General features: G+C 37.9%; 1 protein-coding gene across 1 annotated transcript; it reads right to left on the bottom strand.

The window, feature by feature from the left end:
* Positions 1–6,780: 6,780 nt before the first annotated feature.
* LOC308696477 (uncharacterized protein) lies at positions 6,781–23,664 on the bottom strand. The gene is made up of 3 exons (XM_081375226.1): positions 23,596–23,664; positions 11,471–11,568; positions 6,781–11,347 (listed from the first exon to the last, which is right to left on the bottom strand). The coding sequence occupies exons 2-3, from the start codon at positions 11,562–11,564 to the stop codon at positions 7,536–7,538; spliced, it is 3,906 nt and encodes a 1,301-aa protein (XP_081231352.1). The 5' UTR covers positions 11,565–11,568; positions 23,596–23,664; the 3' UTR covers positions 6,781–7,535.
* Positions 23,665–24,576: the final 912 nt, after the last annotated feature.

Genomic DNA, 24,576 nt, shown 5'->3' with positions numbered 1-24,576 from the left:
TTTTTGCAACACATTGTAAAATCCTAATCATTACCCTGTCACTTCTCACACACACTTCTGAATCTGGTTTTCTCAAACATTTAAGCTGGAATTCCCAGAGACAGACAGACAGACACACACACACACGGCAAGCCATATGTTTGCGTTGCTTTATAATGCATATGTGTGTTTTTCATATATCTGGTGTTAGACGTGAAGGTTGGTTCAGTTCTTTGGCTCCTGGATATCGTTTACTTCTCACTCTAATGTCATGAATCTGTATCTCTCTCACAAACTCTTCAAGATCTTCTTTTAAAAATGAGATTTATAATTAATTATTTTGCGTGGGTGACCATCATATCATTTGCACTCTATATATACACTTCTCAATGCTCATATAGTTTGAGCTGTGAAAGTAAATACAAGCATTTTGCCTTAACATTTACATAAAATTGAGTATTGAGTAACATTTATGCAGTAAAATATATTTTTATACTCTCTTATTAATATTATTATTTTATTCACCTTTTGTAAATACAAGCATTTTGCCTTAACATTTACTCCTGTAAAGCATGCTGGGAACAGCTGTACTAATTCTTAAAGCAGAACTTGGTAACTTTTTTAACTTAATAAAACTGTCTAGAAATCATTTGGATGGTTAAACAACCTGTTCTGGTGATATTGGTGACTTTCCCCGCTCCCCCCAGCGTTCCCAGGCGGAAAACCAACTTGGGGACTACCGTCCCGGCAAGATAGAAATTAGAAGTCTCGTGAGAAGCGAGAACGAGCGCGAAACACAAATTGCTTTACGGCAATTCGACATAAACACACGCATGTATGATGTATTACCAGATTACCCACCTCGGTAGACATAGCTCCACACGATACAGTTGGCTTGCTCCGATCAAAATAAACGCACATGAGCAGCGGTAGAGAGGGGGAGGAGGCCGCCGCAAGTGAATTTTTTACGACCGTGTTGTGAAATATACGCCCCCCCACAGCTGTAGGGGGAGCTCGTGGGGAAAACATGCGACAACAAAAGGGAAAATCAGCGAAGAAGTGACTAGAGTTCGCTAGAGTTGCAGAGTTCTCCTTTAATAAAATCAGTTTATCTTAACTAGGGTTTTCTGAGTAACAAAGGTGAAGTACAGGTTAGTTAGGGTATTTGTTAGGTTTTACAGGATGGTAAATGTTCCCAGTCCACTGCTCATCCTTAACTGAAATAAATTTGTTGCACCAGTATGCTTCACCAAACCTGAGAGATGACATTATACACATCTCCACGGCACATCTGCACCAGATAATCATCTTTTTAAAACTGCCACCTAAGAGCCGTTTCACAGCTGACTGCATATCTTCCTTCTCCTGCTGGATTCAAAATGCTCTGAGATTCCCAATGCAATTTGAAAGATAGTGAGAGAAAGATTGGAATATGTGACAGGAGATAAATTTGGATGGAGAAGGGACAGATATGCAGTCGTGCAGCACGCACACACCCGCTGATTATCAGGACCGTGGGATCGAGTTGGAAAATGCCGTACACCATGATAGATACAGCCTCTATACATCAGTCTGAGTCTGACACATATTGAGTTTCTGCAGGTGGTTTCTTATTGTTCTTACATTTTTGGATGACACTTACAAAAACATGTTCGAGTCATATTTCACGAAATCAATGTAGAAAATGAAACCTATTTTAGGGCCAATCAATGTATTTTTTTTTTATTTTTTTTTTTAAACTTATTTTAAGTATATTTTACTCCAAATTCTCATTGTAGACTTTTGAAATTTCAATTACTGTCAACAGTACAAAAATACTGTATAGAAGTGTGCGTGTGGTGTGTGTGAGAGAGAGAAATATGAATGGGATCTTTTTATGTTCTGATAATATAAAACATTCTTTTTATGCTGATTCTTTCTTCTCTTCTCTTATTTGACCCTCCCTCTTTTTTCCTTTAATCCCCCTCTGATGTTTGTGAGATATTAAATATTTGCTGCATTTCAGCAGAGGAAAAGATGAACATTTTGTAAATGCATGCTTGCAGACACAAATCCTATAAAGAGAGACGATATGAAGAGTGCAAGAGTGAACAACGTGACTGCACAAGGCATCTCTCTCTGTTTTGGACATTTTCCAATTCTCTGTTTGGACTAGAAATAAGTTTTTGACTCGGTGAACACCTCAGGAAACACAGCTAACAGGAAGACAGACAACATGTGATGTGACCTGAACAAACCAAAATAAATAATCCCTCAATTTCCCCAAACAAATATACACAGGGTTCGAATTACAAAGTGGCTTTCGGGGGAGCCCTATTTTCCGATCCTCCCTGACTAACTTTAACGCTTTTGGTGCATGTTCGGGCATTTAAAACAATAGGTTTACAGTAAACAGTACAGAACGTACTTGGTAACTTACGTAACCTCGGTTCCCTTAGAGATAAGGGAACGAGTACTGCTGCGTTGCCTTGCCGTGATATTTCTCTCACGTCAGGTGTTTTCGCTTCAGTCGATTAGATCTGTCATATGGCGAGTTTTCTCTGTATTTATACTCTTCTATTTGGCGCGCAGAGTCTGGCAGGGTGCCAAGCGCTCCTATTGGATCGCGCGCTTCTGCTTTCTCGCCATTGGTTTGTGCAGTTGCCTCAGCACAGCCTATCAGCGCGCTCGCGCGAGCTCTGATGCTCTCGTCTGTGCTGCTGCAATGAGTTTTAAAATAAAGGCTTCAATATTCTCGAGAAAAGGAGTTTTCCCTTGTACAGAATGTACAAGAAATGTACAGAAAATCAAAATCTATATGCGACACAAAAAATGGACAGTGTTTTAGAGCTCCCCCTAAATGTCTCAAAGTAGGCTTTCAGGGGAGCCCAGGTCCTTTTCAGGGGAGCCGAGCTCCCCTTAGCTCCCCCGTAATTCGAACCCTGCATAAATCTCTCCATTTGGGTTTTTCAATTCACTGAGTTTTACATCCGTTTGTTTTCATTTATTTTGAATTTCATATCCGGTGGAATTGTTCCTCTCTTCTGAAAAAGCAGCAGTCGTCCTGTCACGTACATTCCTGAAACTCAATGCTCAAACAGTTTCACTTTGTGCTCATTGCTATAATGATTAATGATCATTTGACAAAATTAGATGTTCATTAGCTTTAACATAACTTTACATCATTGAACCAGATAAGCCAGATATTCCCAATTGACTGGGAATTAGCTTCATGACACATTTCCTGCCTGGTTTTCCTGTTGGTATGGTAATGAGTGAGTTTATATTGTATGTTTCCTGTGTTTGGTGGTTGTGTTTATTAAACTGAAGTGATTGAGTGGCTGCACATGAAGCCGCACTTAGAGCTTAAAAATGTAATAAGGCAGCATCAAAGTCTTAATGTGCACTAGAAACACTGGAGTTTAATGCAAAACCTCTCTGTCAAATGCCCATCACATAATGTCAAATCCGTTAACTAATAACCTGCATGTCTCTGTTTCCATCTGAGCTTCTTCAGTAGGTCCTTGGATGGCCAGGAACCGGAGAGCTTCAGAGAATGCAGTCCTACTTCCTTGCCATCGTGCCCTAGAGCAAGACACTAGGTTGCTTCAAGAAATCTGCCTCGGCAATTTATGAAAATGTCAGGTAACCAACCTTTCACTATTCATGTTATCTGATTTAATAGATTAAATAGTTGCTACTATAAAATTATAGATTCTGACAGAGCAAGTGTATAAGGGGTAAGGCCCGTTCACAACAGCATAATGATGATAAAGATTTTGTTTAAATTTAAAAGAACAGCAGAGTCCACAGAGTCCGGCTGATGAATGATAAAAACATTGAAAGCAGATCACAATCCACCCTGCTTTAAAGAGCTCAAACATTTAAAACGGCAGACGACAAAACCGCAGCGTGTGCTGATAGTAAACAGTAGATGCCAATATTGCTCTTGTTATAGTTATTTTAGTTAATGCCCGTTCACACCAACTATGTCAATAATACACAGCAACAACAATAATAATAATAATATTTTTTTATAGCTTTCTGTCAGTTATTTGAATTCCTTTTTTCATGACATTGAAGAAAGTAACTGCATTTTCTCTTAGATAACTGTTAATTTATTAATCTGAATGTTACACTTAAATCTTAGCAGAACAGTTCATTCTTAGCTATAACTGTTAAGGTTGTAGTAGCAAACAAAAGTGTATGGCCAAATGTCACCTTGCGTTTTTAATTTAAACTCACTTTTTATTTCAATTCTTCCCATGCCATTTGGTAAAAGACAAACAAATATGTAATGATTATTTAAATGTGTGTTTAAAATAGTCTAGATGCGCAATCATGTAATCATAAATAGCAAATTTGCAGTTACCATCATACCCTCACTAACGTTACTTCAGATGCACAGTTTTGTGTGCAACAACCCTTTGAGTCACGATTCTACAGAGTTCTTCAAGGGCTCGTAATGCTGTTTGGGAATTTGCCAAATGTGAACAGGTGCTGGTTTGGATTTCTAACTTTCTGATAGTAGTTTGTCACCATCTGCCGGTGTCTGTGAGGTAATGCACATTTGATTGAGGGGAAAAGGGAGTTTGTACTGAGCTTATGAGTAGTTGTATTATATTAGACTCAGATACTTCAGAAATGTTTAAGACATTAGAATTATGATTTGGTGATACAATATCCTTACTACTTGCAGTTGCACTGCAACCTTGTGCTAAATTTTTATCTGAATCTATAATTTTTTTTATTAAATACAAACAAGTTGATGCAAGTTGAGAATTTCGCTTTTCTCAATTTCTTTACAACTTTATTACAGTATGTAAACACTGAAATGTCCTTCTGTCATGAGCTAACCCAGATTTCAGCGCTATCTTCAAGATCCCTCTGTTTCTGTTTCAATAACTTTCATTGCTGTTCAATTAACCAAGTTAAATTCTGCTTCTTTCAAGAATATGTAACATTGCTACTGAATTTGACTTGAACCTTTATTAATCTGGCCATTAGACACTCAGAAGCATCATCTAGATCACCTGTGGACAGAATCTCATTCCAGTTTATTTATTTTTTTTAAATTTCTCTTTAGAAATCTTTTTGGTATAATGTTTAGAAACATTTATTTTACCATATCGGCCATTTTGAATTTTGTGCTAAAATGCTGTATTTTAAGAACGCATGAACGGATTGTTACGAGACTTGTTATGGGTCATCAGCACAATGTCCTGAAAGAGCCTGAGAAGTTTGGAAACATAGGTCGATAGCTAAACACCAATGCCCAAATGCGAAAATATTGATAGTAAGGGGTAGTAAAATCCAATCAAAGTCATATGTCAGTCATTTTTTACGTGTTTTTCCATATAAATGTCTATAACTCCGAAGCGAATTGAGATATTTTCACCAAAATTGACACACATATGTATGGGCTCACTCTGAGGACACATAAAAAAAAATGGTGGGACTGAGCCTCTTGGTGGCGCTATAATAAAACAAAACATGAAATTCCCATTGACTTCAATACAGTTTTGTGAAATAAATTGCTATACTTAACAAATGCATTGGTGTAATATTACGAAACTCAGAATGTGCCTTCAGCACCATCCCCTGAAAGTACCCAACATATTTCGAGACAGCGCCGCCTTTTGGTCAAAAGTTACAACAAAATTTCTTAAAATGCTAATAACTTTTGAATAAATCTGCCTATTGAAATGCCACTGGTCTTAATAGATTCCTTGGGTCAAGCCGAGAACATAGATACCAAGTTTACTTTATTTGGCCTAACTTCCTGTACGCCATCTTGATTTTCATTCAAAACCTACTTTTTCGAACTCTTCCTACACCGTTTGTCCGATTTTCACCAAAATCAAATCATATCATCTCCAGACCGTGCCGACTAAAAGTTATGGATTTCGTGTCGATTGACAAAACCGTTTTCGTATAGCGCAGCAGCAAATTTGAGGCATGATGCTAAAAGCACTATTCAGGCTTTATCTCTGCAATGCCTTGACATATTGACACCAAACTTTGTATGTGTCATTGTCACTTCACTCTGACCACATCACATTAGTTTTGTAACTGCGCCACCTATTGGTCGAAAGTGATAATGCATTAAATCATATTTTTATTTACTGTTTCTATGATTTTTCAGGCATTTTGCCTAAAATCGTCTTTAATGTCTTTAATTGTTCATTGTTGCAGTTGGTCTGATACTTTCAGCAATGTTGGCATGTATTGTCATCTGATTGTGCTTGGCCCCGATAATTGCTGCTTGCAGCTATATTTAGATTTATTTTTTCTTTTCTTATAATAATTATGCATTTATTAATTCACCATGGAGGGTAGGCTACAGAATATCATTACCTGTCAGTCTGACATACAGAGTTGTACAGGTTTTGCCATATAGTCTATTTTTATTTTCTTATTTGTTTTTATTTCCTCGATCATTATACAGAGGTATACCATTTCATTCCGGGCTGCACGACATTACAATATTTAGTTTTTCTGGAATTATATATTGCAAAAAAAATTAAAATTATTTACATGAATTATTCAGGAAATCAAATGTTAAATAAAACTATAGTCTTGGATGTATAAATTAAATATTATTAATCTTTGTTAAAGCTACGAAAGTGATCTTCTCGTTGTCTTTTGTTGTTTGATTAACACGAATGACAGTCAGTCATAATGCGTAATGGCAATAATTTAGGACATTGTTTACAAGTCGCAGTCCGTGTTCAGGACCTGGATTTTGCAAAACAGGCTTCAGACAAATTTAAACTTCACAAAGGTTTAAAAAAGTTAAATCATGAATTGACAATTAAGTTAAACAGTTAAGTTCTTTTTATTAATTCACAGAGTTGAGAAAATTACTTTTTAAAACAATATTACTACTAATAAAAATAATTAGGATCATTTTAAAATCCATAAGTAGAATTAATTATAATACAATTGCTGATAACTTTTGAACAGTAGTAAATTGTCAGGGAATTGGGAAAATTTCACATGCGCATTGCGGCAATACAGTATAAGCTCTACCAAATCCATATTTCTTCATTTTAAAATGTTGTATGCCATACTAATACACCTTACTCATAATTTCTTGAAAACATAAAGGAAGTACTTGAAATCATACAGGTTTTATGTATTTCATAGTATTTTACAATATCAAAATGTTTGCATGATTTCACAAGACTAAACACAAAAAAAATATTTTTTTCATTTATACTTTTTTCAGAAGCTTTTATCCAATTTAAGCAATGCAATTTATATAGCATTTAAGCTATAAAAACATGCTAATTCATGCATTCTCTGGAGCCATTATTACTGTGTTGCTAGCACTATGCTCTACCAGTTGAGCTACAGTTCATGATTGTTGTGGATTCTTGAGAACTTTGACATTGCATCATTGTTGAAAACACAAATATTAAAAGCATAAAATAACTCTTAAATTCAGTATTCTTCATGTTAAATGATTATTGATTTATACGTGAAAGAAGCATTGATGTTTGTTAAGTAACATCTTGTTAAGCAAATCTTCAATTTTCCTAAATATTTTTGAACTATTTAGCCTTTTATTTTGTTTAGGACATCTCCTGTCCCTCAAGGCAAGCACTTCCATCCTTTTGATCAGATGCTTTCTGTTTGCTCTGTGACTGAAAGGCACTAAAGGCTTTCTTAATTTTCATCATTTTCAGGGCAAGAGTTTGCATTCGCTTCTCTCTCTCCTCCATAATGCGGCGCTCTGTTTCCAGCAAATTTTCTCCTTTAGCAATCTTTTCCAGAATAAGAGTTTCTTGTTTCATTTTCTCGAGTCCAACAACTCGGTCCTCAAAGCCAGGACTTTTCTCTTCTTTCTCAGTTCTGATCAGGATTTCGAGATAATCGGCTGTGGAGAGAGATTTTGGATTCAGTGCAATTTCATCCAGTCTTCTTAGGCAATCAGAGGACAGTTTGATCAACTTCTTTAGTTTTTCCTCAATTCCATCAAGTTGCTCTTCAAGTGCATCAAGCATTTGCTTAGAGCTCATAAACTGTCCTTTTGCCTTCATGAAGTTTTCTTTCAGCTCTTTAATAGTTTTTTTCTCTATTTTTGTTTCATACGTCCACATGAAATTTTCCTTAGAATGAGCAGAGTAATGGCAGTTTTCAGGGCAGATAATGCAGTGTCCATCCTCCATCACTGCACAAGTTTGCACAGGATCTTCTGCAGGGAGGAAACAGTTGGAGTGACATGTGAAGAAGCAGTTGTTGCAATTCATGGTAAAACAGTTTACAGGGGTTCTGATTGCTTTCATGACCTCTACATCTTGCTCAAAATCCTCATTTTGTGCCATGTTCTTGCTCTCATTTTCCAAACATTGTTTGAATTTTTTTATCTCACTCATTTTAGAGAGACCTGCAGTTATTTGAGGGGTCAGACTTTTCATGGCTTTCTCAAGGCGCTCTCGTTCCTCCAAGACCTTTATAGTCATCGTCAGATCTTTACTTTCAATGGCCCCCAATGCCTTGAAAAAAGCCTTCATCTGTTTGAAGGTTTTGTCCCAGACAAGCTCGGTCAGTTTATCATCTTCCTCATTATCATCTGAATCATTGTCAGAGGTTGTAGGCTCTTCTACTTTTTTGTCTGCATACACAGATGAATTGTTGAAACTGAAATGGGTGGGTTGTCCCTTTTTATTCTTTTGACAGGGCAGATCTGCTGCTATGATGGCTTCTAGAACTGGGATGTTTTTACTGTCTGCAAATGTCACCAAAACTATGATGTTCTCTGCAATGTCTTTGCCAAAAATGGACAGAATTGAGTCAAAGATGTACCTCTGATTGGCACTCAGGCGGGCAAGAGAGGCCTGGACAATAAAGCAGACGGCATCAATGTGATCGATTCCCAAAGGGCTACAAAGAAAGCTTTTGACCTGCTCTGTAATCAGTTTATCATGTGCGATCCCTCTTGTATCCCCAAATCCGGGTGTATCTACGATTGTGAGGGAATAGGGAATTTGAAAGCCAGGCTGATTGTACAGCTCAAAAGATGAGACATTATATGTCTGACTCTCAGCCTGTGAGCGATTGGTCACTTCATTGATTAGTTTGAAGCGATATGCATCCTGCCACTTTACGCCCAGTATGTAATTGACCATCACATTAACCAGTGTGGTTTTTCCTGCTCCCGTTGGTCCCAAAAGAAGGATAACTTTGTTTTTCACATCCTCAACCTTTTTTCCGAAGACATACTGATTAAAACTAACAGTCTCTGCCATTTTTTTGTGTAGGTTCAGTGTATGTATTGATGGATTGCCCTTTTTTATTCGTGAAGATTGATTCAAGAACAACCCGCTCCCATCCTTATTTGATTGTTTCCCCTTAAAACTGGCTGAAAACACATTTTCAGGGCTGGAGAGACTCTGTCCATCATTTCCACAGTTTGCAAAAACTCGGATTGTGTAATCTGTGTCTTCTTTCAGTCCCTGAAGAGTGCACTCCCTGTTTGTAGATTTCACAGACTTCCATGGCTTTTCACTTTCCTGATCCTTCGTGCTTTCTCTGAATTCTAACACATATCCAGTGACCAGAACATCTTCTCCCACAGATGTAGGAACATCCCAGACTACAGTTGCAGACTCTGATTCTACTCGTTTCACTATAGGTGCTCCAGGAGGAGCACATGGACGAGTCCTAAAGAATGATGTTGTGTCACTAGTCAGACTTACTCCTGGACGACACACCGCCTTACAGTTGAAACGATATTCTTTATGCGGTTGTAACTGCTTGACTGTGACTTGATCAGAAACCCCATCAGTAAACACATCAGTCCATTCAGGGCTCTGCGCAGACTGATATGAGATACAATATGAAGCCACAGAACTAACACCGTGAACAGGAGGTTTGATTTGCAGATGTATGCAGTCATGCTCCGCACTCAAGAAGACTGGTTTTGGGGGTTTTGAGGGGAGCTCGTACTGTGAGCTTATGAGTCTCCCCCTTTCATAAACATGAATTGAAGAGGCAGTGATGAGTTCATCCGGGATTGATGCAATGCAGAATTCAATGTTCTTTCTTCCTTTATTGGCTTCTTTGAAATCTAAGAATGACTGTATGTTTTCCCTGGTCAGTGTAGTTACATTTCCTGAGGAAAACCATTTTTCTGTCTTTTTTGAGGAGTCTTGATCATAACTCACTTGCTCTCCTTTGTTACGCGATTGTTTTTTCAGGTAATTCTCCAGGTCTGAAAAGTACAGTTCCTTTTCATTTAAGGAGGAAAGTGCAAAGGCTATCACATAGTTATTGGATGCTTTCAAGACAACCTTGTCCAAGTCATTGCTAGATGAAAGAACAGGAACTTCTTTCATGATTTCGAGGTAAGATCTAATGACATTCATCTCTCGCTCTCGCTCATTGAGATACTTGTGTACCAGAGCACCCTGAAACGGGGATCTTTCTTTGTCATTAAGAGCATCAGCAAGTTCTTGTTCTTCTTTTCCTCCACCCCTTATGGATGGAAGAAGTCTGCAGAGATGTTTTTGAAAAACTATTTTGTACTCTGAGCAGAGGTCCTTAAATTTTCTGATTTTAGTTTTGATTTCAGGGAATTGAATGGCAACATTGTCCCTCATCAGGTCTTGACATTGAATGTCACAATTATCCAGTTCATCCATGATCCGTTGGGCACGTCGTACTAGGCTTACACTGATCTCCCTGACTAACTGAGCAGCTGTTGAATCTAGTTTTTTAAGAGGGTAAAGCCATACGGTCATGGGCACAGCATTCTCTCCATGTTCTCCCAACAGTTTTGGCAGCTCTGAGTACACCTTGATGGCATCTACATAGGAAACTGGATTGTTTTCCAGAGCAAAATCTCCATGAAAAGTGCAGCTGAATTTGTTCATTTTCTCTTTTTCTGAATCACTCATTTTCAAAGATGCTTCACCTTCAACTGATATTAAAGGTATATTTTTGATTGATGCTTGGAGGTCTCCTTGTATCTCTTGATGATTTTCATTGGATGAAACTTCACGGTCAAAAATAAAGAACGCTTGAGCTCCATACAATAGAGCCGTAACAACATGTGTGGCCGAGCCCTCCTGAAATACATTGCTATGCTTTATGTTCCCTGCTCCAAGATGCTCCATAGTTAACTGCTCAAAACGTGCCGTTGACCGATACTGTAAGGTGACTCGAGATTGATGTTTGGACTTCTTCTTGTCATTTATATAGTTAGCTGACCCTTTCACACTAACTAATCCACACAGAAGGCTGGCTTCAAGAGATGCAGAAATATTCAAAGCTTCTACTTTGTCTTCACATGAATCTGAGGCAATGATTTTGAAGTCAGTGTTTGGCTGTGGCCGTACATTGATATTCTTCTGCAGCATCTCAGCATCCCAAAGAGTTATTCCTTGGGAACATTTTATATGTTAATAATTAGTTACCCCAAAGTTAAAGCATAAAATCTAACAAAGAAATGAATTATACCATTTAGATTGTTTCCTCCCCAGTGTGTTCATGTGCTTTTTATTACCTGGAATGAGGACATCTCTTCTGCAGTCATAAAGCATTCCCAACTGAAAAGGTCGGCCAAGACAAGCCAGTTCAATGGTTTCAGAGTCCGACATCTTTCTAGTGGAAAAGTCTTGGATTATAATTTTTTTGTAAATGTTAAATAAAAAGATATACAACATATGACTGAAAAAAATATTGCATTAGCAACAAAACAGCATTCATTGGGCCATCTTCAAATATGGGTTAAAATTATCTTGAGACAGTGCTGGCAGCTTTAATATATTTAGTGCTGTAACTAATGATTTGTTTTTTTCAGTCGATTAACTTATTTTTAATAACACAGATAAAATAAAATATCTATATTGCAATTATAAAATGACATGTACATTTTTTTTATTAATCGTATCATGAAAGAAGATTTTGGTGATCCAACGCCTATTCCAACCTGTTCACAATGGTTTTTGTTGCAAACATTTAAGCGTATAATCTAACAGTTATTTTTTCAGTTAATCTATTGTTTATTTTCTGAATATTTGATTAATCCTTTGGTCAATTTACCAATAAATAATAACCATAACTAATCTATATGAACCTGAGGGTATCTGAGCAGTTTGGGAACAGTGCTGCTTACTGGTCGAGAAATCTGAAAAAATGCTTCTATCGTTATACTGTAAGTTTAAAAATGTGCTCTAAAACACAACTTTTGGATTCCTTAGGTCCGACCATATTGTCTCTCTCAGGCATTGTGTTGATGTAAAATTCAGAATTTTACCAACTCATTGGCATGGCAAGACGATTCTCAGCGAGCTCAGCTAGTTGTAACACACTTGTTTTAAATACTTCCACACAAGCTGAAGAAGATGGAAATTAGCATTGTGCTAAATCCGGCGTATTTACGTCAACTTCTATTGTACGTTCATTAGGGCTGGGACGGTATGGATTTTTTCTTACCGCGGTTGAAAAGCAAGAAATTCCCGCGGTATTGCGGTAAACCGCTTTAAACCTCACCTTAGTTGCCATATCAACACTAGAGAAGAACATTTTTTTAACCATACCAAAAGTAAATTTCATACTTATGTTAATTTTCCATCTCTATTATTGGTATTTATTTTAAATTAGACAAATCTGATATTATTTTAATCTCGAATATGTTATTTAACAGTTGGTATGGTTCTTTAATGTTTTGCTAACTAGCAGAAGACACTAGCAAGGTTTAAATCCAGTTGTGCAGGTGGGGCATGTTGTAACACTGTGTTACAATGTGCATCTATTAGAACTATGCTATTCTATTCTATACTTTTATTAATTCTATTAAGAAAACATGAGAAAAAGGTGAATAAAGACTGAGAGTCAATGTTCAGAAATTATTAATTATTATATTTTGAACTATGTTGTATAGCTGTTTTTTCTGGTGTGTTCGTTGTCAAACTCAAGCTCATATTTTTAATTATTAAAAAATGCCATTATGCTAACTTTTATATAAAAAAGTTGATAATTGTATTTTGAGAAAATATTTTAGTCTGTCTTTTGTATTTTTTTATTAGATCAGATAGCATTTTAAGCTCATGTTACAATGTACCCCATCTATTGGACATGTTGTCACATTTCACTTCCATTCTTTTGGGGTTATATCAAGGAAAAAGTATACACTGTAATAATAAAGCAAAACAATATATAAATACATATATATATATATATATATATATATATATATATATATATATATATATATATATATATATACACACTCACCTAAAGGATTATTAGGAACGCCTGTTCAATTTCTCATTAATGCAATTATCTAATCAACCAATCACATGGCAGTTGCTTCAATACATTTAGGGGTGTGGTCCTGGTCAAGACAATCTCCTGAACTCCAAACTGAATGTCAGAATGGGAAAGAAAGGTGATTTAAGCAATTTTGAGCATGGCATGGTTGTTGGTGCCAGACGGGCCGGTCTGAGTATTTCACAATCTGCTCAATTACTTGGATTTTCACGCACAACCATTTCTAGGGTTTACAAAGAATGGTGTGAAAAGGCAGAACAGCAGAAGACCCTACCGGGTACCACTCATCTCAACTACAAATAGGAAAAAGAGGCTACAATTTGCACGAGCTCACCAAAATTGGACAGTTGAAGACTGGAAAAATGTTGCCTGGTCTGATGAGTCTCGATTTCTTTTGAGACATTCAGATGGTAGAGTCAGAATTTGGCGTAAACAGAATGAGAACATGGATCCATCATGCCTTGTTACCACTGTGCAGGCTGGTGGTGGTGGTGTAATGGTGTGGGGGTTTTCTTGGCACACTTTAGGCCCCTTAGTGCCAATTGGGCATCGTTTAAATGCCACGGCATACCTGAGCATTGTTTCTGACCATGTCCATCCCTTTATGACCACCATGTACCCATTCTCTGATGGCTACTTCCAGCAGGATAATGCACCATGTCACAAAGCTCGAATCATTTCAAATTGGTTTGTTGAACATGACAATGAGTTCACTGTACTAATTTCCGGCGTGTACAGACGTGTCTGCGAAAAAAAAAAAAAAAAAAAAAATCAGGTTCGCGTGATCTGACAATTATCCCAAGATCTGATAGGCTCTTTCACTAAACCACACCAGTAAGCCTACTTCAGCCAATCGGTAATAGGGTAGGGGCTGGTCTTGGGTTTTGGCCAATCAGATTGAGTCAGCAGTCACTCCACATGTGAATTTGTTTTGTGTTTCACATACACTACGAATGTGTTTCCCACACTGGCAGCGCGAAACATAGCCAAAGTCATGGAGTGCAACTTTATGAAGCCAGGGGAAGACACCAAACTTGTCGATAAAGGCATAAAGAATAAATGGTCTTGGATAGAGGAGGTGGGTAGAGACGAAAAGCCCTTTGGAAGCTGGTGTCAAAAACTCCGGCAACCAGGAGCATGTTTCTGCACTTTGTGCGCAAGGAAAATATTATATGGAACTAGCGGGAAAAAAGTGCTGCCACGACACGAGTTAGATCCTAGTCATCAAGCAGCTGTAGCTCGTTGCCTGACTTGAGGTAGCTCGCCAACAGGCTGTTCACATATCACGTCTTTTGCGCGCTCAAGTTCATTCCAATGTAGTCGCGCTTATGTAAGCGCGCTCATAATTGAAGCGACGCGCTCGTTTTTTTCTAGGCGGTTTTCGGTGGTGGAAATCCATTAGCCACTAAAACCTTTTTGTCATTGTGGAGAGCACAGTCAGTGCATGGTTGCATAGCAACGACAGACGCCACGGGAAAATCGGACCTAATTTTACTATTAATAATAAAAGATAAAAGCGGAGGAAGATGGATGGATGGAATAAAAGATAAGCTAAAGTGCATTGTAAATGTCAGTAATTTATCTTTTTATAAAAATCATTTAAAGTCTGAAATATGTGAGGTTTATCTTTTTATAAAAAGGTTTTTTGTCAGAACTTTATTTGAACTTGTACATGTTAGTATATAACATGTTGCAAGACACTTTTAAAATCTGGCTATCATTTTTAATGGTATTATTTTAATGTTTGTGTAAACAAAAAGTGCATATTGATGCTTTATTTGTTATTTACTGGTTTTCGACATAAAACTTGGTGAACTGATTTCATTGTGTAGTATTAGTAGCCTACTTTTTGAACAGAATTCTGTGATAACCGTGATCATTTTTGTCACTATAATCATGAAATGAAATGTTCATGCCATTTCATCTTTTGTTATGATCAACTAAAATCAACTAATTATGTGGGTTTTTTTTTTACAGTATAATATGCAAAGTACAGTTTTCTATCTGATTCTGTTCTTTTCTCTGACACACGTTGTTGGGTGTGGAAGGTTACTAATGTGATTGCTCTATCTGTAAATGAATGCTTTTTCAATTACTGAATTCATTGAAATAAAATGAATTCTTTGATTTGAATATTTTATGGCAATACGTCGTGTAGGTCTTAAATTTCAATCTTTATGGTCTTAAAATTAAAAAGGTCGTAAATTTGACTTACTGAAACCTGCTACTGTAATATAGGCTTGTATTGGGTTTGTTCATCTCATGTCTGAATGATGTCCATTTTATATCCACAAAAGTCACCAGAATCAATCATTTAAGGGACTATTTATCAAAATGTTCTCCTAGGGGAGCACACCCCTGGATCCCGCTTGACAATTATGTTGATCAGGGCATATATCTTGGCTTAGGATAAGCCTAAGGAGCATATATCATCGCTTACCTCCCAGGGAAAAAAGTTCAGGCTCAGGATTTTTTTTCTACTCTCACCCCCTGTATATATGTGTGTGTGTGTATATATATATATATATATATATATATATATATATATATATATATATATATATATATATATATATATATATATATAGTATATACACACACACTACTGGTCAAAAGTTTTAGATTGGTAAGATTTTTGAGTATCTTTTGCTCACTAAGGCTGCATTTATTTGATTAAAAATACAAACAAAAACAGTCATTTTGTGAAATATTATTACAATTTAAAACAGCTGTTTTATATGTGAATATATATAGTTGTGTAATTTATTCCTGTGTTCAAAGCTGAATTTTCAGCATCATTACTAACAAAATCATTCTAATATGATGATTTGATGCTCAAGAAACATTTATGATTATTATCAATGTTGAAAACAGTTTTTTACATTTTTATTTCCCCCTCTTTGAACTGCCACCTTACCGTGGTGGAGGGGTTTGAGTACCCGAATTCAGGCACGTGCACAGGTAGGGCTCAACCTGTGCAGAGCACATGCCCTTTTTGCCCTTACACTCCAAAGTGCCCTTTTTTTTTTGTGGTGTTTAAAAAAAAAAAAAACATTTTAAATCAATGCTATTGGTCACCCTTTTACGGCTGTCTGTCTGTTTTACAAATATTTAGCCAATGAAAATTCTTAAAACGAGCTTGTGTAAATCTTATTCGATCCTCAAGCTGTCAGTAAGCTGATAACTCCGCCCCCTCTATGTTCACTGAATCAACTGAAGTTCCACAGCAGCCGCACAGTAGACAGCAGCTGAACGAAGTTTTGCGAAGGGTAAATAAATATCTTGTTGTTTGAATAAGTACTACTAAACACTATGTCTATAAAGGCTCATATTTTATTTATTTGATGTCTGACTCACTGACTGAGACATGTGGGACGTCGCCTGAGAGAGAGGTCTAGGCTAGCATTTGCCATAGTCATAGCCAATACATAGCCTACACTTAAATAGCCTGTGCGAGCATACAGTAGCATTTCATCTTTTATAAAATACGATTTTGGCCAAATGTATTTTACAACAGGAAAAACTGAGCGCCCCGCCTATAACAACAAACTAGTTTGCTACAACAAACTAGTTTGTAACCTGTTGATGAAAATGTAATGTGATGCCAGCAGGCGCCGGCGCCGTTTTAATGACGGACAAAAAAATGCACATTTGCACACATTCGCTGGTCAAAAACTATATATTGATAAGTAATACAACAACATATAATTTGTTTTTACCATCGGAAAATCATAACAGGTGCGCCCCCGCGCTGTTTCGTACTGGAACTTACACAAAGCGAAGAGTGATCCTCGTCACCTAGGTAACATATATATTATTTCTAAGAAATTTCTTCTTTGATTTGTGATTGCTGATACACTTAATTTATTAACATTTAGGCTAATCATGTTATGGTAATAATATTAAATTATGGTTAATTCAAGGCTGTTAATATGCACGTATTCGCTATCTAGCAAATTTTTTAATCTATATTCTATACTCTCCGCTCGTCCTCACATGTATAAAATGTAGTACAGTAATGTTGTAGTAGTAACTAAAAAAAACATTACAGAAGATCACTGTGAAATCTTTATATTTTATCATGCAGAATGTAGGCTAATTCATGATTTAATTCATTCCAAGGCTTCATTTATTTGATCCAAAATACAGCAAAAACAGTAATATTGTGATATATTTTTACAATTTAAAATAACTGTTTTCTATTTGAATATATTTTAAAATGTAATTTATTTCTGTGATCAAAGCTGAATTATGGTTGTTATTAATCGTGAATAAATCTAAAGCTGTTGAGACTATTATTTTGTGTTATTGAATTTGTCATGAAGATGTGACCATTTCTTCCTTTTATGTAGGCTTACTAAATAATCTTGATATAAAAAAAAGGGGAGGGGGGTGCCCTTTTTCAGTTTCAGCACATGCCCCTCAAAAGGTCTGTGCACGGCCCTGCCCGAATTACCCGAGGAGCTATGTTGTCCGGGGCTATATGCCCTTGGTAGGGTCTCCCAAGGCAAACAGGTCCTAGGTGATGCCTGGACACGGAAACTAGCTCTAGGGACGAGGAATGTCACCTCGCTGGCGGGGAAGGAGCCTGAGATTGTGCGTGAGGTTGAGAGGTACCGACTAGAGGTAGTCGGGATCACCTCCACGCACGGCTCGGGCTCTGGAACCACACTCCTGGAGAGAGGATGGACTCTTTACCATTCTGGAGTTGCCCATGGTGAGAGGCGGCGGGCTGGTGTGGGTTTGCTTATAGCCCCCCAGCTCAGCCGCCATGTGTTGGAGTTCACCCCGGTGAACGAGAGGGTCGCTTCCCTGCGCTTTCGGGTCAGGGATAGGTCTCTCACTGTCGTGTGCGCCTACTGGCCAAACGGCAGTGTAGAGTACCCGGCCTTCTTGGGGTCCCTGCCGACTGGGGACTTGTGTTCTGTTATTGGACTTCTGTGCTAGTTACAGCTTGTCCATAATGAAAGCCATGTTCAAGCATAAGGGTGTCCATCAGTGCACGTGGACACCCTAGGCCGGAGGTCGATGATCGACTTTGTGGTCATTTCATCTGGCCTCCGGCCGTATGTCTTGGTCACTCGGGTGAAGAGAGGGGCGGAGCTGTCAACCAATCACCACCTGGTGGTGAGTTGGATCCGATGGCCGGGGAGGATGGCCGGTCCCTGTACGACCGGAGCAGGAGCTTGTTTCGCATTGCCGGCAATAAGTCAGACTGTTTCCCGGTGCATGTTGGACTCCGGTAGGGCTGCCCTTTGTCGCCAGTTCTGTTCATAATTTTATCAAGATCCCGGATACAGGCGGCTGAAATGAGCTTTCTCCGCAGGGTGGCTGGGCGATCCCTTAGAGCAGTGGTCGGGAACCTATGGCTCGCGAGCCACACCTGGCTCTTTGGCAAAAGTCATGTGGCTCGCAAGGTCTCTCACCATTTACCAACAAACGATCGATAAAAAAAATGTAATTCAACAAATCAACAGTGATCGGCTCTCTGCAGAAAAAGCAGACAATTACACTTCCCTTGTTGTACAGCCTACCGAAGTTAACCCTCTGAGGTCGGCAAACGCGCTGGTGCGTTTTGCTGGATTTTCTTCACATTATAGCACAATAAACTTAAAGGAGAACTCCGGTCAATTTTAACATTGAGCTCATTTTTTTGTACATTTGGAGTGCTGTCAATACAGAGAACAACGACAAAAATAGGTGTTGCCTACACTGTGTTATCCGTTAATGAGTGATTCCTTCGGAGTGAACGCGGGTCAATCTGACTGCAGTAGATGTGAAAGATATGAATAAAAATTGTGTTTATTCAGCCAGCGCACATACCTGTATTTACATCCTGTTTATGGTCGAAGTCCATAGTAATCGATTGTCGAGTTCACGCGCGTGATCATAGGTACTAAACCAATGCGCGTGAACTCGACAATCGATTATTGGTTTTTAACTATGTAACTGTTGCAGTCGCCGGCTGGATCTCTTCAGTTAGTCAGTGGAAGCCACTCGCGTTCTGCCACCCGGAAGTTACTCGGTGCCTATTGTTTACAAACATTCTGAAAAGGCCTATATGATCTAATATTTGATGTTTTTTTTTTTTTTTTTTTTTTATGTTGTAGATTTAAGTTGCAAATGAGGATTGCTAAAATTATTGTATATATTCTGAGACATCCGTCTGAATTTTTTTCAGTTTTGTTCAAGCTAATTCACCTTTGGCTAAGCCCCGCCCCCCTTAGTTACTGTTGCTACGTCCGACAACTTCATATTGTTGGACTGTGGCAACACGGTTGCGGTAACGTTAGTCACCTTCAATACTACCACAACAGCGTGTCTGTAACATTAACGTTAGGTGTTTGTATCTTGAAAAAAACATCTAGTCTCTAGTCAAAACATACAATCCTGACTTACGTGATAACTAAACTATCGCTAAGCTTGCTTGCTAGCACCTTGATTCTTCATTAATTAGGGTAACTTAGTAGCCTGGATGCCAGCCGAACTTAGCCCCGCCCACAAAATGTTTAGGTCGGGAAGTTCGGTCTGGACTCGCTCCGTTGAGGAGCTATTATGCCCGAACAAAAATTGTCCGGACCAATCAAATTGTCAGGGCGGGCTTTATACGATGATGGACAGATGAGCAACGTAACGTAATCATTCACGTCACCAACGAGCGCTTGGGTTGAATTCGTTTACAACAAAGATGACTGCCACTGGAGAATTGTTATTTCACGAGTTCACACTTACAAATAAGTCAGATAGAATAAATGCATATTTGGCGTGCTGTCCGAGGAGAGGTTCCGGGCTCGGTATTTGGCCCGAAACCAGAGTACTCCCCCCATATTCCAGGCTGTGGAAGAACAAGCCGAGAGTGAGTGGAGGGATGCTGAAAACTGTCAAGGAATGTTAGGTGAGTTGACTGAGTGAATAAATATTATGCTTCCTCTCATGCTGATAGTGTAGAACATAGACGGTCATTGTTTGATGACAAGTTGATTGGATTGATTATTTGAACGTGCTACTCTCGAACTTTGTTTATAAAACATTATGTGTAGATTCCGCCATCGCGACTGTTATAGATGATATCGACAGCGGATTCATTTTAAAAGAGGAACAGAGAACCGCGATCAAGGCATTTGTAGATCGGAAACATGAATGAAAAACATACGTCACTTACTCCGTTGCTCTGATTGGTTGTAGGCAGAGTCGTTGACTATCCAATTAAGTGCAGAGGCATTTTCCTTCCTGGTTCGGTTGAAACACGCCCCATAATCAAAATTCAATGGAACAGTATCAGACTCACATTCTGAATAGAATCTGAGTATGACGACGTCAGGCTAGTAACTTAGAGAACCGAAATCATAACCTAAAACAGCATAAAACTGTTTATAACTTCACAGTAAGGTTAAAAGCTAAATTTACCTTAGAGCACACAAAAGTGTGCTTGTTGAGGGGTTTAGCTGACTGTGAGGACGTCCACACAGTTTAATCCAAAGACGACACTTGTCAGGATTTGACTTCGGTTTTGGGAAGAGAAAAAAACGGACACCACCCTCCAGCCTCTCTGGGAAACGCGGTGTGTTACAAATGCCCCAGGCACAACGTTTAACCATATTTTTTATAAAACTATGACGGTAATAGCCTGCCGAGACCAAAAATATGAGACGCCTGTGTTAAAGTCAATGAAGCGTTGTGAAAAAGTGTCGGACCTCTGTGGGAGCTCGTTCTTGGCTGCGCTGTGATTGGTCAATCTACATTCTAGGATGTGGCTTAGCCAAAGGCGAATTAAAGCAACAGTTTTTCAATAATAGAAGAATATGTAAAAATATAGTATTTGGGGTAAAAGGCAACCCTGCTAATTAACATGATAAAAAATAGCTGGCAGACTTTTCCATTTGTTGACATGACATGGTTAGATTCAGATTGTAAATGTCATATATCAAGTTGGGTGTCACCTTAGAGATACCATACCAAATGAACCAATCACATCATATAAAAAAATATGATTTAATGTTACTACTGTACATCTATATTGAATTATAACGGGATTTAATTCAACGTGTTCAAAATCTTTACCTTTTAAAATAATTGTATGTATTTTTTAAAATAAATTTTAATGACAGTATATTTATTGAATGAAAATGAATTCTTGTATTTATCAAAATAAACAGAAAATAGTGCAAACTTTGCTAAAATTATTATTTCGAAAGAATATTAATTTGGACATTATTAGAAACATATTATTTTAGCTAAAGTATTTGTATAAACAATGCGTGCCTTTTGCCCCATGCTGGTGAGGCTTTTACCCTTATCTTGCCACCTCATACATTTGTAAAAAAAAATAAACAAAATGAATGTTTTATTTATTTTCAAACAAAATCTGTTGCTCCATAAATATTCAATACAAAAAAAAAATTCTGCAATCATACATTATGGAATAGTGAAAAGCACATTTTTTCTTAAGGTGTTCCTTTAGCCCCGTTGTACCCAACATATATGCACTCTTAAAGGTGCCCTTGCATGGATTATTTTATTATTTTAGAATGTTTCCTGGGGTGCCCTTATAATGTTAGTATGTATTTTAGAACAAAATTTGTTATAATTTAGAAATAAAAGGCATTTTTCCTAGCCTGATTTTTGCCTCTGATTTGAACGCTCTGTTTGAAGGGGCGTGTCTGCTGTGAGACTTCAGTGTAAACGCCCACTGCTGTGATTGGCTGCTGTGAGACTTCAGTGTAAACGCCCACTGCTGTGATTGGCTGCTGTGAGACTTCAGTGTAAGCCTGTTGATCACGTGAATGAAGATCTTATCATTGCAACGCAGTTTCTGCACTCTCACTAATGATTTCACCAATGCAAACATGATGTATGTACAGTAAGAGCTTGTGCAGTGTAACAGCGTCATTGATTTCATAACGAGTGTCCAGATAAACTCACGCTGTGTGATTGACAGCTTGGGCGACTGGAAAGGGATTGTTCTTTGATCGCTATCTGTATACTGATCAAAGTTTAAGTAAGATTATTTTCATCCTAGTAAGAGAAACGACGTGAAGTTGATCGTTTAGTCACTGGCTTGATTTACTGATGCATAAACAGTATTGAACGACTTTGAGAGAAAGATTATCTGTCTGAACTTGAACAATTACACATCAGACATTCACATAACCCACTGGTTCTTCAGAGGCTGAAGATGATTTAAGAGGCTCGGATGAAGGAACTAAAAAAATACACTGAGCAACTGCCATGCTTCGCTCGTTTGCAAGCCATGATGTCTCTCGAAGAAAAATGATTCGGACGATGATTCGTCTGCGCAGTTCCGCCTGGCCTTGAACATGGGCTGGAGGCGTACATATTAATGATCCCGACTGTTGCGTCATAGTTGGTGTTATGTGGAGATTCGCCTATTTTTCAGGGGTGTTTTTCAAAAACGATATTTAAATAAGAAGGAGAAAACAATGGTGTTTGAGACTCACTGTATGTCATGTCCATGTACTGAACTCCTGTTATTTAACTATGCCAAGATAAATTCAATTTCAAATTCTAGGGCACCTTTAAGGGGTAAAAAGGTGAACCTTTTGAAAGAGAGTGTATTTAAATATACACACTTTTTAAAGCATTTGAGAATTTTTACCAAGCCAGAAAAGTTCCCAAAAAGGCCAAGGAAAAAACACAGCTTATTTGATACAGTTGACATCTACTAAGGCAGTGGTTCTCAATTCCAGTCCTCGGGACCCGCTGCTCTGCACATTTTGTATGTCTCCCTTATTTAACACACCTGAACCAGATCATCAGCTCATTAGGAGAGACTCCATGAACTGAACTGAGTGTGTCAGATAAGAAAGACATACAAAATGTGCAGAGCAAGGGGTCCCGAGGACTGGAATTGAGAACCACTGTACTAAGGCACAGTCACCTTATGGGGTGAGTTGTAGGAAACTGACAATGATTTGAGAACAATACCTTATATACATGAAATGTAAATTATTATCATTTATATATAACAATCTTTCATAGCATATGTGTATTAACTTCTGGTATCATCTGCAATACAGTTATGAAGCACACTATGAAATATGAATCTTTTTTTTTGGTCGAGATATATTGTAATTCATTTAATTGTATATTACAGCATTAAAAACACACCTGACAGCTTGGCCTGACCTGACATTTGTGAAAAATACTGGTGTCCCGGGAACATATATCGATGGTGTGGTTAAAATATTCATTATATATATTACTTTTGTCTGAAAACCAGTATATATTTTTTTGTGTTCACTTGTTTACCTAGCAGTCATTGCAAATAATTATATCATCTGAAGTTTGGTTTGGAGGACAGAATTGACAAAATGTATTTTAATTTAAGCAACATACCTTTTTTCCCCACTATATTACTCCAGAATGATTTGTCCCCTTCAGGTTTAGACACTGTTCATTTACATTACACACTGTGGTTTTATAGAGTGTATCAGGGCTACTCCTTGCAACACTGTGATTGGGCAGGCAACAAGTCACATCCCAAAATGCCATCAAAGAAATGGGATCCTTCATTGTCAAATGTCACCCCAACTGGTATATCATCAAAAGAAGCTCATTAGGAAATATATAGTATAGTATATATTTTTATTGTCCCTTTAGGGAAATTCTTTTTCACATTTCCAGAAACGGTTTTCATTGTACATACTCACGGCACATATAGACATACATATTTTCATACACAGTAGACATTTGACACATACATATATGGGAAAAACATACATTATTTCACTGCAAAACAATTTATCTATCTGTGTGGCTTTGTCTTATTGAGTGTTTGGATGGCTGAAGGGATTAGGCTTCTGCTGAAGCGGGGTTTTTTTTGCATCTTATGCTTCTGAACCTCCTGCCAGAGGGTAGGAGTAAGAAGTAGCGGTTGAGTGGGTGAGTAATGTCCAGGGATATTGCATGAGCGATACGTGTGATGGCTTTGGTGTTTAGTTCTTGTAGATTTGGAGTGGGCAAACCTATTATTTTGGTGGCAGTATTGGTTATCTGGGTAAGTTTGTTACGTTTTTTTACAGTAAGCATGTTGAAAAAAATGGTGGAACAGTATAGTAGGACGGGTTGAACAATGCTAATACACAGTAGTAGGAGTAGATGGGGGGCAACATGAAGTCCTTTTAGTTTACGCACCGCTGACAGTCTTTGGGTTCCTTTTTTCTGTATGTCTGTTGTGTGGTGTTCAAAGGTGAGGTTATTGTCAATTGTGAGTCCAAGATATTTGAAGTGATCTACTGTCCCTACTGTTTCGTTGTTAATGATAATGGGGTGGTGGGATTGTGCCAATCCAAAAGCCATTTCTTTTGTTTTGCTGAT

Source organism: Scardinius erythrophthalmus, assembly GCF_964197995.2.
Source record: "Scardinius erythrophthalmus genome assembly, chromosome: 9".
NCBI lineage: Eukaryota > Metazoa > Chordata > Actinopteri > Cypriniformes > Leuciscidae > Scardinius > Scardinius erythrophthalmus.
The sequence above is the reverse complement of the archived record's forward strand: the minus strand, read 5'-3'. Positions and strand labels throughout refer to the sequence as shown.

What these genes read in the sequence shown, in the direction of transcription:
- LOC308696477 (XM_081375226.1), bottom strand. Translation starts at nt 11,564, where the DNA reads ATGTCGGACTCTGAAACCATTGAACTGGCTTGTCTTGGCCGACCTTTT. An exon ending in AAGAGATGTCCTCATTCCAG is followed by an intron (nt 11,348 to 11,470) that starts GTAATAAAAAGC and finishes AATGTTCCCAAG; the next exon opens with GAATAACTCTTTGGGATGCT.